Genomic DNA, 11,265 nt, shown 5'->3' with positions numbered 1-11,265 from the left:
ACCCATCCTTCCGATCCTATTTGGGACCCTCATCCTGCACCCCCAGCCCTCCAGCCCTGTTTGGGATCTCCATCCTGCTCCTCCACTCCTCCATACAGCACCCCGAGCCCTCTGGTGCCAGTTGGGATCTCTGTCCCACACCTCCAGCCCTCCATCCCGATTTAGGATCCCCCCCCCATCCTTCTGACCCCATTAGGGACCCCCATCCTGCATCCCCACCCTTCCAGCCTCGGCTGGGACCCCAGTCTTGCACCCCAATCCCTGTGGCCCCGTTCAGAACACCCATCCTGCTGCCCCACACCTCCAGCCTTTTTGGGGACCCTCATCCTGTACCCCAAACCCTTTATCCCTGCTCTGGACTCCCACCTTGTGCCCCAAGCCCTACTGAGCCCCCCATCCCGCTCCTCCAGTCCTATTTGGGACCCCCATTCCAAACTATGCTCCCTTCTCTCCGGGTGGGACCCCAATCCTGCACCCACCGCCTCATTTGGAGTCCCCGTTCCGCCCAGCCCCATTTGGGATCCCCGTGCCCGGATGAACTCGCAGCCCCCGCGTTTCCCCTCGTCCTTGGGGGGCTTTGGGCAGGCGAGCCCGGCCGCCCCCCGCCCGGTGAGCGATGGCCGACAGCTGGGCCGGGCCGGGCCGTAACCGGATCCCCCGGCGGCGGCGGCGGCGGCAGCGCGGGGGTTCCGGCGCGGGGCGGGGATGAAGGACGGGCCACGGCGCACCCGGTGCCACATCCATCCCGGTGGGCCCGGGACCGTGCCCAGCACAGCATGGGACACCCGGTTCAGGGGGAGAGGATGGAGGGGAGATCCCCGAGAGCCGCCCGGCACAGCCCGGCACCGGCACCGCCGTACCGGGGGCAGCACCGGCGGGCTCTGAGCCCTCCGGAGCCGCGTTCCCGGGATTACCGGGATCACCGGGATCCGGCACCTGTTCCGCCCGCGGCCCTGGGTCCCGGCCGCTCCCCAGGGACCCCCCGCCCGCAGCTGCGCCCCCGGTGCCGCGGGAGGATCCAGATGGCGGAATATCGGCCCGGGCTAATTAGGGCGGCGCGGGCTCCCCCGGCAATCAAAGCGCCGATGGCTTTATTAAACTCATTATGTGGGGCCGGACACGCGGCCGGCAGCCGTGACGGGACCGGGATGTGACGGGATCGGTGTCGGGATCCCCGCGCGGGGCTGGGGGGCTGCGAGACCCCCCCGGCACGGCGGGGAATGGGGATGGGGGGGCTGCACAGCCCCACTGCCCTCAGTGCACCCCCAGAACCCCAAGACTCAGCCCCCCATGGGTGCAGCCTATCTGGGGTCACTGAGTCCCCAGTGCAGCCCCCAGAGCTGCTGGAGCAGAGGGGACCCTCCTGAGACCCCCCAGTTCCCCCCAGACAAAGCAGGGACTCAAGGGGGCTTTTCCACAGTTTTATTCCAAAAATAAATTCGAAGAGGGGTATAAGTTATGGGGGTGGGGGCAGGAGCAGGGCTGCACTGGGGGGCAGTGCCCACCCCCTGCCCCTACCTCCTCTTGTCCTTGATGCTGTAGTGCAGCAGGAGGGGTGCAGGCTGTGGGACGAGGGGGGGTCAGGGCTGGGGGATTCCAGCTAAGGACCCCCCGTGGGGCAGAGACCCCAGATCCCAGCCCAGGGACTGCCCACAGGGCAGGGCCCCCCAACCTCAGCCCAGGGAATCCCCCCAGACAGGGCTCCCCCATCCCAGCCCATGACCCCAAACCCCAGCCCAGGACTCCCTCCAAGAGCAGGGATCCCAAATCTCAACCCAGGGACTCCCCAATCCGGGGTCTGGGGTCCCTGACCCCAAATTTGGGGTCCCTGACCCCAAACCCCAGCCCAAGATCCCCTTGAGGCAGAGACCCCAGACCCCAGCCCAGATGTCCCCTGGTACAGGAACCACAATCCCAGCCCAGGGACTCCCCTGGGGCTGCACCCCAAACTTGGCCAACCCTTTTGGGGACCCTCCAGATCACCACTGCAGCCACTGACAGTAAAAATCCTCAATCCCCCAACCCCACACTGCCCCAAAGCACCCCCAGAGGATCACCCCACCACCCTCCCACGGGGTGAACCCCAAAATCAGAGGTTGCCATCCCTTATGAGGGGTGCGCACCTTGCCAAACCAGCGTGAGAGCCAGAGCTGCTTCATTGTCATGTGGTCGGGGAGGGGCTCGTTGTCAAACAGGATCTGCACCTGCACAGGGGGGGCTGCATCAGGGGGGCCAGGACACCCCTGGGGGCTGGGACCCCCCCCAGGACCCCCACTCACGTGCTGCAGGGACAGCCCCAGGCGGTGGCACAGGACCCTCCGCAGGTGTCGGATCTGTGCCCTCACCGAGCACCTCACATATTTCTGCTGTGGGGGGCAGAGAGGGTTGGGGGCTGTGGGGGTCTCCAGGGACCCCACACACCCCTGGCAGTGACAGGGTGACAGGGCTGGGGTCTGCAGGGATCCCCACTCACCTGCAGCATGGCCTTGCTCTTGTCCTTGCTGGAGCTGTGGCAGGGAGAGAAAGGGACACGTGTCCAGGGTCTCACGGGTTGGGGGCCATGCCCAGTGTCCTCTGTGTCCCTTCCCCACCCCACTGAAGGGCTGCAGCCCCCCAGACTCACCTCAGTTTCTCCAGGCAGAGCGAGACGTGCTCGTCGTAGCGGAAATAGTGAGCGCGCGAGTGGTCAAAGGTGCTGTAGGGGAGCCCCATGGGGTCACCCCCCACCGTGTCTGGGGACACAGGTGGCACCGTCAGCCCCCTGTGTCCCTGACACCCCCAGCACTGCAGCTGGCTGCCCCCTGTGCCCCCCCCCGTGCCCCCCTGTCCCACCGTCACCGCTGGGCTGTGTCACTCGGTCGAGGCCTCGGGACTGGTAGAACTCGCGGATCCGCTTCTCCTCACCTGCAGGGGACAAGTGGCTCAGGGACACACCTGGGCCCAGCTGGCCCTGAGGGCACTCCCTGCCTGTCCTCCCTCCCTCCCACCATGTCCCCATCGCTTTTTCTCTCCCTGTCCATACCCCATTCCTGTCCCTGTCCCCATGTCCCCCATACTGCGCTGCATGCCACGACCCCTGAGCCCCCCCGTGTCCCCCATACTGTGCTGCATGCCATGTCCCCTGAGCCCCCCCATGTCCCCTGTGTCCCCTTACTGTGCTGCATGCCATGTCCCCTGAGCCCCCCTGTGTCCCCTTACTGCGCTGCATGCCATGTCCCCTGAGCCCCTCCGTGTCCCCCATACTGCGCTGCATGCCACGACCCCTGAGCCCCCCCGTGTCCCCCATACTGTGCTGCATGCCATGTCCCCTGAGCCCCCCTGTGTCCCCCAGGCCATGTCCCCTGAGCCCCCCCATGTCCCCTGTGTCCGCTTACTGTGCTGCAGGCCTGGCACCAGCTTGTAGACGATGTCCTGCATGACCCTGTCCAGTTTGAGGTTGAGCAGCGGCTGCGTCTCGTGGATCTTGGTGTTGCACATGGGGCAGTACTTGCTGGTCTGCAGGTACTTCACGATGCAGCTCTTGCAGACTGGGGACAAGGACAGGTGTGGGGGGGACGAGGACAGGTGGCACTGCCCCCCCAGAGCCCCCCCAGGCAGGTGGGGACACTCACAGGTGTGCAGGCACTCGGTGATGGTGGTGGCGTCGATGAAGTAGCCAGCGCACAGGAAACACACGATGTGCTCGTTCAGCTCCTTCATCTTCACCTTCACCTCCTCCTGAGGGTGGGGACACAGCATTGTCACCTGGAGCATGCCAAGACCACCCTCATCTGTCACCTGGAGACCCCTGAGACCCCTCTCATTCTTCACCTGGAACCCCTTAGAGAAACAAGCTTCTGCCATTCCCCTAATATGCTAAAAAATCAGATTTTGGGGAATTGCACCTCTTGTTTTGCTTTAATATGCCAGAAAACACATTCTGAAGGGCTGGACACCCTCGTCTTCCTAAAATATATCAGAAAACGGGATTTTGTAGGGATTGCCCCCTGTCTTCCATTATTACACCAGAAAATGTATTTTGAGAGGCTGGCTTCATTATCTTAACTTAATACGCCAAAAAATGGGATCCTGGGGGAGAATGCCTCCTGTTTTCTCTTATTATGCTAGAAAACAGGACCTGGGTGGGGCTGTACCTCCTGTCTTCCATTATTATGGCAAAACACGGGATTTTGGGGTGCTGCACCCCCTGTATTGCCTTAAAATGCCAGAACACAGGACTGACCACTCCATTTCATTATTACGCTAGAAAACGGGATTTGAAGGAGGTTGGATACCCTGCTTTGCCTTATTATATCAGAAAATGAGATTTTGGGGGTCCGGGGACACCCCCAGCTCAGTGCCTGCCCCGATCATTTGACCACGCCCCCTTCTCCAGGCCCCGCCCCTTCCACTAGACCCCGCCTCCCCGCACCGCCCCTCGGTCTCACAGCGCCCCCCAGCGGCGCTAACGCGGCACCTCCCGTCCCTTCCCGAGCTGGCCCCCGGTGTCGCCGCCACCGCCTCCTCCCGATGCCTCCTGCCCTCCCGGCACGGCCGCTCGCCTCATTCCGCAGCGGGTCCATCTTGTAGACGGCCTGGAGCTGGTTCCGCAGCCGCATGGCGATGGCCATCGGGCCCCCCTGAGGAGGCGACGCCATCTTAGAGCCGCCTCCGCCTGTGGCCTCGCGCACTTCCGTGTTCGGGGCGGGGCCGCGGCGAGCGGCGGGACTACAACTCCTAGCGTGCCCCGCGAGTCTCGAGTCGAGGCGAGCAGCGCAAGCTCGGCCCTGTGCTGATCCTTCCCCGAGACCCACGGGGAGAGCCCCGGGATCCCGAGACTCTCCGACCTCGTCCGTGAGGGGGACCCGCCGCGAGCCGCCGCCACCGGACCCGCCGTGTTTAGGGGAGGGCGTTCCCGGCACTGGCCAATAGCGAGAGGGCGCGCTCTTGACGGACAGCAGCGGCCGCCAATCAGAGAGGGCTCTGCGTGCGCGTGGTGCTGCGGAACGCCGCCAGAGGGCAGCAGAGCAACGCGGGGGAACGGGAGGGGCGGGGGGGGGGCAGCGGGAGTGCGGGGGGCACGGGAGGGAACCGGGGCTTGAGGGGATCTGAGAGGGCCTGAGGGGGTTTGAGGGGGTCTGAGGGGATCTGAGGAGGCCTGAGAGGATTTGAGGGGGTCTGAGGGGATCTGAGGGCGTTTGAGGGGATCTGAGGGGGTTTGAGGGGATATGAGGGGGCCTGAGGGGATCTGAGAGGACCTGAGGGGATTTGAGGGGATCTGAGAGGATCTGAGGGGGTCTGAGGGGATCTGAGGGGATCTGTGGGGTCTGGAGGCTGCGAGGGGGCACGAAGGGAACGAGGAGTCCGTGTGGGGCGCGGGGTACACGCGGGGCACTCGGGGTGGGTGGTTTAGGGGGGTCCTTGAGGTGCGGGAGATCTCGGGGCGCTCAGGGGGTCTGGGAGGATTCGGGAGGGACACCGGGGTGTCCTGACGGGAGCACAGCGTGAACGGCGGCGGCGAGGGCAGGGCTGGGCTCAGGGATGCCGCGGCACCGGCAGGGTCGGGGTGTTTGCCCCGGCAGTTCGGGACACCGGGACAATTCGGGGTGCCGGGGTTCAGGAAGGGTTGGGGTGCTGGGGTGTCGCTGGGGTTCCAGCGTGGTACAGTTTGGGGTGTCGTGCTACTGATATTTGGGGTGTCCGGTGCTGGCAGGGTTGAAGTGCTGGCAGTTGGGGGTGTCGGGGTGCTGCAGTCTGGGGTGCTGCAGTTCGGGTTGCCGGGGCGCTGCAGTTTGGGGTGGTGGCAGTTTGGGATGCCGAGGTGTTGACAGTTTGGGGTGCTGGTAGTTTGGGGTGCCGAGCGGCTGGCACTTTGGGGTGCCAGCGGAGCAGCCCGCGGCCCCACCCGGCTCAGCCGGAGCCACGTTAATGCAGGTTTGGCTCAGGGGAAGCAGCGGCCGCGCTAATGCGGAGCCGAGCCGAGTTCCCCACGGCCCCTCAGAGCCCCCCACGGCTCCTCACGGACTGTGCCACCCCCCCGGAGCTCAGACCGGACGGCGGGGAAGGCTGGTCCATGCCAGGGAGTGGGAGCGGGCAGAGGAGCACGGCGGGATCCCCGAGCAGGGGCTGGCACCCACCATGGCAGCATGGAGCTCCTGGCACACAGCCGCGCTGCCAGCCCTGCTCCGGCACAGGCTCCGCACGGGCTGCCACGGCCGGGGCGGGTTTGGGGCTCCTGGATGGGTCCCGGTATTGTCCTGGTCCTGATCATGATCCCGGTCCGGAACAGGGGTCACAGCGCTTACTGCACCCCTCAGCTCCCTCAGTGTTCCCAGCCCAGCCGCGCTGTCCCCGCTGCCCCACCGGAGCGTCTCAGCACCGAGCCCCGGTGACCCCGGTGCCAGCCCCTCGTCCCGGAGTGTGGCCGAGCCCCGGGACCAACACGAGCCCCTCCCGGTGCCGGCGGGCAGAGGCTCCGGGCCGGCCCCCGCCTCTCCGCCCGCCCATTCCCTGCCCGCGCCTCCGGAGAGGCGAGAGCGCGGCGGGGCCGGTGACCCCCGGCTGGGGAGTGTCCGGTCCCACCTGTACCTGCCAGGAGCCATCCGGGGAGGGGCGGGGGTCACAGCGGGGCCAGCGCGGCCCCACGGCGGGGCAGCATCGCTTTCTGAGAACCGGCACCGGACCCGGCAACGGCACCGCGAGTCCCGGCTCTGCGGGTGGCTCTGGCGTGGGCCCCGCGGGACCGAGGGCGGAGAGCCCGTCCCAGGGCTGGGGTCCTGGGCAGCCGGTACTCCCGGAGCCGCCCCCGCCAGGCGAGGCCGCGGATCCATCTCGCCGTTAATAATTGATGGCGGGAGCCGCCGGGGCTGCGCGGGGCTGCGGGGCCGAGGCTTTTAGCTCAGCCCTGCTCAGTTATTCAGCTCCATTTCCGCGGCACGGCCGGGGCGGCTCCTTCTGGGAAGCGCTGCCGCGAGCTTTCCCGGCCGGAGCCCTCGCTGGGGCTGAGGCTGGACACACTCATGGCCGCAGTGGTGCAGGGCAGCAGCGTTAGCTCCCCCTCCATCCCATCAGGTGTATAGGGACCCTCCAGGGAAGCCAGGGGACTCCCAGGGTGGACAGAGGTCCCTGTTAGATCGGGCAGAAGAGATAGGGGTCCCCTATTAATCCCTCTGAGGTGGGCAGGGGTCCCTGTAGGGCAGCGAGGGCTTGGTGCTCATGGACTGAGCTCCTGCCTAATGCACCGAGTGCATCTGCAAAATCCAATTAACCTTTGATAACGAGGCACTGAGCGACGTGGCTGTCAGCGGCCACCAGCCACACGGCACGCTGTGGCCCCCGACGGGCACCAGCCCACCAGGACGGCCCCCAGGCCAGGCAGACCCCCAGAAAAACCCCCGGCTGGTGTTGGACCGTGGGGAGGTGAGGGTGGGCTACCCTGAGGGCACCCGGGGTGCCCAGCCATGTGTCCTGTGGCTCCTGGGCACTGCTCCCGCTGACCATTGGAGCTGTACCTGCCTGTCCTGCAGCCCGATCGGGTGGTGCTGTGTGTGCCCCCCACTCCCCAGCACCCCCTCTGCTCCATCCCTCACCCCCCTCCGAAAGCCCGGGGGGCTCTCAGCTCCCGCTCCGCGTCCATCCCCTCTGCACCCCCAGGCCACACTGTGTCCCCCAGCCCTTCTGCCCCACGGCGCTGGGGTCCCCAGAGGGTTTGAGGGGGTGGCCCGTGCCACACCCCGAGTCCGGACCCGCAGTCCCCCCTGTCCCCCGCCGCAGGGACGGCAGTGCCCGGGGGGAGCAGCGCCCCAGCAGCCGCTGTTGGCGTCACCGTGCAGCCGCCTACGCACCCATGTGGCACCCGGCTCCTCCCCGAGGACACGGCGCAGACGCCGAGGGCCACCACCGTGACGTCCGAGCGGGCGACTCGGCCGTCGGGTCCATCCGCGGCCACGGTGACCCCATCCCAACCCCACAGCGGTCCCATCCCGGCCCCATCCCATCCCCATCCATCCTCATGCCAGCGCTCCCGGCGTGCCAGCCGGGTCGGGGTGGGCACCGCGCCCACCGGCTGCTGCCGCCTCACCCCGCGCACCCCGTCCGGGTGCCGGCGCCCGCGGCGGGCGGGCGGCGGGGGGCACCGGGAGTGTTTCATGCGGTTAAGAAGTGTCTGATTGAGGCAGGAGGCGCCAGCAGCTCCCCCGGGAGCCGCAAGCCAAGGACTGGAGGACCAAATGCAGGCTAAAGTAATCCAATCTGGGCTGGTTCATCTAATTAGCCCAGAATTAACCCAGCAGCCAGAGAGGAGCTGACTGTCCCTCCAGTTTGCCAGCGGGTTTGGGGGGAAGCGGGAGGAAGAAGGGGACGTCCAGCGGTAATGAGATTACGGGGGGGAGCGGGCGGGAGCGGGCGCGCGGCAGCCTCTGGCCGGTGGCAGCGTGGGGCCCCGCCAGGTCCCCGCCGCGCCACCGCCGTGATGGCCGCGGCACCGGGGACAGGCACCGGGGACAGGCACGGACCCGTCCCAGCGACCCTCGCCCCGCAGCAGCTTCCGAGCCCTCGGCGTCCCCGTGAGGGACGGAAGCACCGGCACGGGCGGCACCGGGGATGCGGCACCACGGAGCCGCGCAGCTGCACCGGCAGCCCCGGGGCCACGGCGGGGGACGGGGCGAGGAGCCCCGGCAGCTTCGGGCAGCGCCTCCGTGGTGGGGCGGGCAGGGCCGGACCGCACAGACCCCATGTGTGACCCCCTGCTCCGGGGCACAGGGGCGCGGAGGGCGCGGGGCGGGGAGGTGCTGGTGCAGCCATGGCGGTGGCAGGGCCCGGTGCTGCTGAAGGCTGATTCCCTGCTGGAAACGGGCAAATGCCTTTTTTCTGTCGCATCCCGTTCAGCTGTCCCTGACACCCACCCTGGGTGGTAGATCTGCCAGAACCTTGGGGTGGGAGAGGGGACACAGAGGACACGCAGGTCCCTGCTGTGGCCGAGAAATGAGGAAGGGCCTGCACTGGCCCACTGGGGGTTTCTGGGTGCAGGACCTGCCTGGTCCCCACGGTGGCTCAGGGGACCCTGGAGCAGGGACACGGCCTCCTTCCAGGTGGCCCAAGGGTCACTGGGAAGGCAGAGCCAGCGAGCGGCACAAGGTGGTGACACCTTCGTTAATGGGGTCTCTGGCAGGGAAACACCCGACACCCACAGCCAAGGTCGGAAGGGGCTCAGAACTCCTTGAGCACCCTCAGTTCTTCCCCTCCCTCCCAGGGCAGCCCCGGCCGTGCTGCTGGAGGGTGTCGGGCAGGGGGGGCTGCTCCGGCCGGGGGTGCCGCCTGCAGCCCCCCGTGGGCGTGGGGCGGGCCCTGGCGCCGGGAGAGCCCGCACTGCCCCGGGCCCCGTCCCAGCCCCCCGATCCATCTCCCAGCCCGGCAGATTCCAGCCCCTGGGCACGGCAACATCTGCCTCCTGCTCCGGGTTCAATTAACCTGCTGCCGCCTCCTCCTCCGGCACCGGCCATTTCCTCCCACTGCCACTGTCACCGCTGTCACCGCTGCCACTGCCACTGCCGCCGCCATGGCTGCACCCCACGGGGTCACAGCGGGTCCCTTTGCCGCAGCAGACCCGGAGCCGGTGACTCTTTCCAGGTGGAAAAGCCACACTGGGAACACCGGGATTTGTCCCAGCACCTGCCGGGCCGCGAGCAGGGAACGCCAGAAATCCGCGGCGCCGGCAGGGCAGGGTCCCGGTGCTGTGTCCCCCTCCCCTCCTGGGCACACGAGGCTCCGTCGGTGCCCCTGGTGTGGAGAGGAGCAGCTCGGCCGCTCCCGGTGCCGGGGTGGGCTGTGGGCATGGCCGAGGGTGGCACAGCCGTGTGCCCCTGCAGCCCCACACCCCGGCAGAGCTGCGGCCGCAGGGACGGACACCCCACACTGCAGCGAGTCAGGGACCACCCGGTGCCCCCCGGTGCCCTTGGGATGCCAGGTGCCCCGGGCTGTGCAGTGCCCCCGGTGCGGCAGCTGCAGCCCCCGGTGCCGCCGTGATTTACAGGCGCAGGCCCCGGTAATGTCATTTGCCCCAGACCGGTGGCGCCAGGGTGCCCGGGAAGCCGCCGCCGCCTCCGCCCCGCCAGCCCCTGTCCCGGGGCCGTGACCCTCCCGGGAGCCGCCGGGAACCCACCCGCGGGGCCGCCGCTGTCGCGATAGTCGTCGGAAAACCCGACCGAACCAGTGCCGCTCTCCGCTGCCGTAACCGACGGGCCCGGGCTGGGCTCTGTGACCGGGAAAGGCGGGCGGGGAACGGGGGTTCATCCCAGGGAACGGCGGGTCGGGAACCGGGGTCTATCTCCGGGAATGGCTGGGCCAGGGGTGTCGGACTCCATCCCCGTGGAAAACGGGGTCCGTGATACCGGGAACGGCAGGTCCCGGGAAGGGGGGATTCATGGCCCGGGAACTGACGGTCTGCGTGGGATCGGTGCCCCGGGAAAGGCGGAGCCCTGGGAACTGAGACCCCAGCGACCGGAAACGGCGACTCGAGGAGATTGGGATCCGTGTCCCGGGACGTGTCGGTGTTCTGGGCACGGCGGGTCGGAACAACCCCTGAGTCCCCGCACTGGGGCCGCCAGATCCATTCGCTCCCGTACGGACGGGCTCGGTGCGAAGCCTGCGCACCGCGGGCACCGGTCCGTGCGCCCCGCGGTAACGGCGCTGGGGCAGGGGGGCTTCGTGCACACCGGGAGGTGCAGCTGGAAGCGCCGACGGGGCTGCGAATGGAGCGGGGACGCGAAAAGGCGCCGCGCTGCTGCCCGGTGCGACAGCGGCTCCGGTGCACCGGCTAGGCGGTCCGGCGGACGCCCCGGCGAGGCGACCGGGTACGGAAACCGTCAGTGCATGGGCGGCATTCGGGACCCGACGGGCCCGTCCGCTTGTCCCGGAGCCGGGGCGAGGGCCCGGAGCGGCGGGGGCGGGGGGGTCCCGGGGCGGGGGCGGGGCCCCGAGCTGTCAATCACGGGGCGCGGCCGCCAATCAGGGCGCGGGCGGTGGGAGTTCGGCCGGTCCGGATGGAGCGGGGCAGAAAAGCGCGTCCCGCCAGGGCCCGCAGCCCACCCGCGCTCCCGTCCCGGGGCCGCCAGCGGCTGCGAGCCATGCCCCGCACCCTGCCCCGGGCCCGCACCCGCCACCTGCCCCGCACCTTGCTCCGGGCCCGCGCCTCGCACCGCGTCCTGCCCCGCACCGGCCGCTCCGTGCCCGCCGCCGCCGCCGCCCCCCGCCGCCCCCCGGCCATGCCCGTGCCCCGCCGGCTCTGAG

General features: G+C 68.5%; 2 protein-coding genes across 2 annotated transcripts; one reads left to right on the top strand and one right to left on the bottom strand.

Annotated features, from left to right (window-relative positions):
* Window positions 1-1,415: 1,415 nt before the first annotated feature.
* PCGF1 (polycomb group ring finger 1) lies at window positions 1,416-4,702 on the bottom strand. The gene is made up of 9 exons (XM_054293270.1): window positions 4,542-4,702; window positions 3,612-3,717; window positions 3,375-3,527; window positions 2,833-2,904; window positions 2,624-2,732; window positions 2,474-2,507; window positions 2,280-2,366; window positions 2,124-2,204; window positions 1,416-1,562 (listed from the first exon to the last, which is right to left on the bottom strand). The coding sequence occupies exons 1-9, from the start codon at window positions 4,635-4,637 to the stop codon at window positions 1,515-1,517; spliced, it is 786 nt and encodes a 261-aa protein (XP_054149245.1). The 5' UTR covers window positions 4,638-4,702; the 3' UTR covers window positions 1,416-1,514.
* Window positions 4,703-8,449: 3,747 nt separating this feature from the next.
* LOC128948474 (collagen alpha-1(II) chain-like) lies at window positions 8,450-11,264 on the top strand. Its single transcript, XM_054293211.1, has 4 exons — window positions 8,450-8,678; window positions 9,230-9,408; window positions 10,041-10,166; window positions 10,797-11,264. Exons 1-4 carry the CDS (start codon window positions 8,450-8,452, stop codon window positions 11,262-11,264), a joined length of 1,002 nt encoding a protein of 333 aa, XP_054149186.1.
* Window position 11,265: the final 1 nt, after the last annotated feature.

This window comes from Melozone crissalis, unplaced genomic scaffold, assembly GCF_028551555.1.
Source record: "Melozone crissalis strain CALT ecotype California unplaced genomic scaffold, PUWL_Pcris_2 ptg000132l_1, whole genome shotgun sequence".
Classification (NCBI taxonomy): Eukaryota; Metazoa; Chordata; class Aves; order Passeriformes; family Passerellidae; genus Melozone; species Melozone crissalis.
Note: the sequence above shows the minus strand (reverse complement) of the source record. Positions and strands in the feature narration are given on the sequence as shown.

What these genes read in the sequence shown, in the direction of transcription:
- PCGF1 (XM_054293270.1), bottom strand. Translation starts at nt 4,637, where the DNA reads ATGGCGTCGCCTCCTCAGGGGGGCCCGATGGCCATCGCCATGCGGCTG. An exon ending in TGGACCCGCTGCGGAATGAG is followed by an intron (nt 3,718 to 4,541) that starts GCGAGCGGCCGT and finishes CCCCACCCTCAG; the next exon opens with GAGGAGGTGAAGGTGAAGAT. An exon ending in GGTGCCAGGCCTGCAGCACA is followed by an intron (nt 2,905 to 3,374) that starts GTAAGCGGACAC and finishes TGTCCCCTGCAG; the next exon opens with GTGAGGAGAAGCGGATCCGC.
- LOC128948474 (XM_054293211.1), top strand. Translation starts at nt 8,450, where the DNA reads ATGGCCGCGGCACCGGGGACAGGCACCGGGGACAGGCACGGACCCGTC. An exon ending in CTTCGGGCAGCGCCTCCGTG is followed by an intron (nt 8,679 to 9,229) that starts GTGGGGCGGGCA and finishes CCTCCCTCCCAG; the next exon opens with GGCAGCCCCGGCCGTGCTGC. An exon ending in CCGCCGCTGTCGCGATAGTC is followed by an intron (nt 10,167 to 10,796) that starts GTCGGAAAACCC and finishes TGCACCGGCTAG; the next exon opens with GCGGTCCGGCGGACGCCCCG.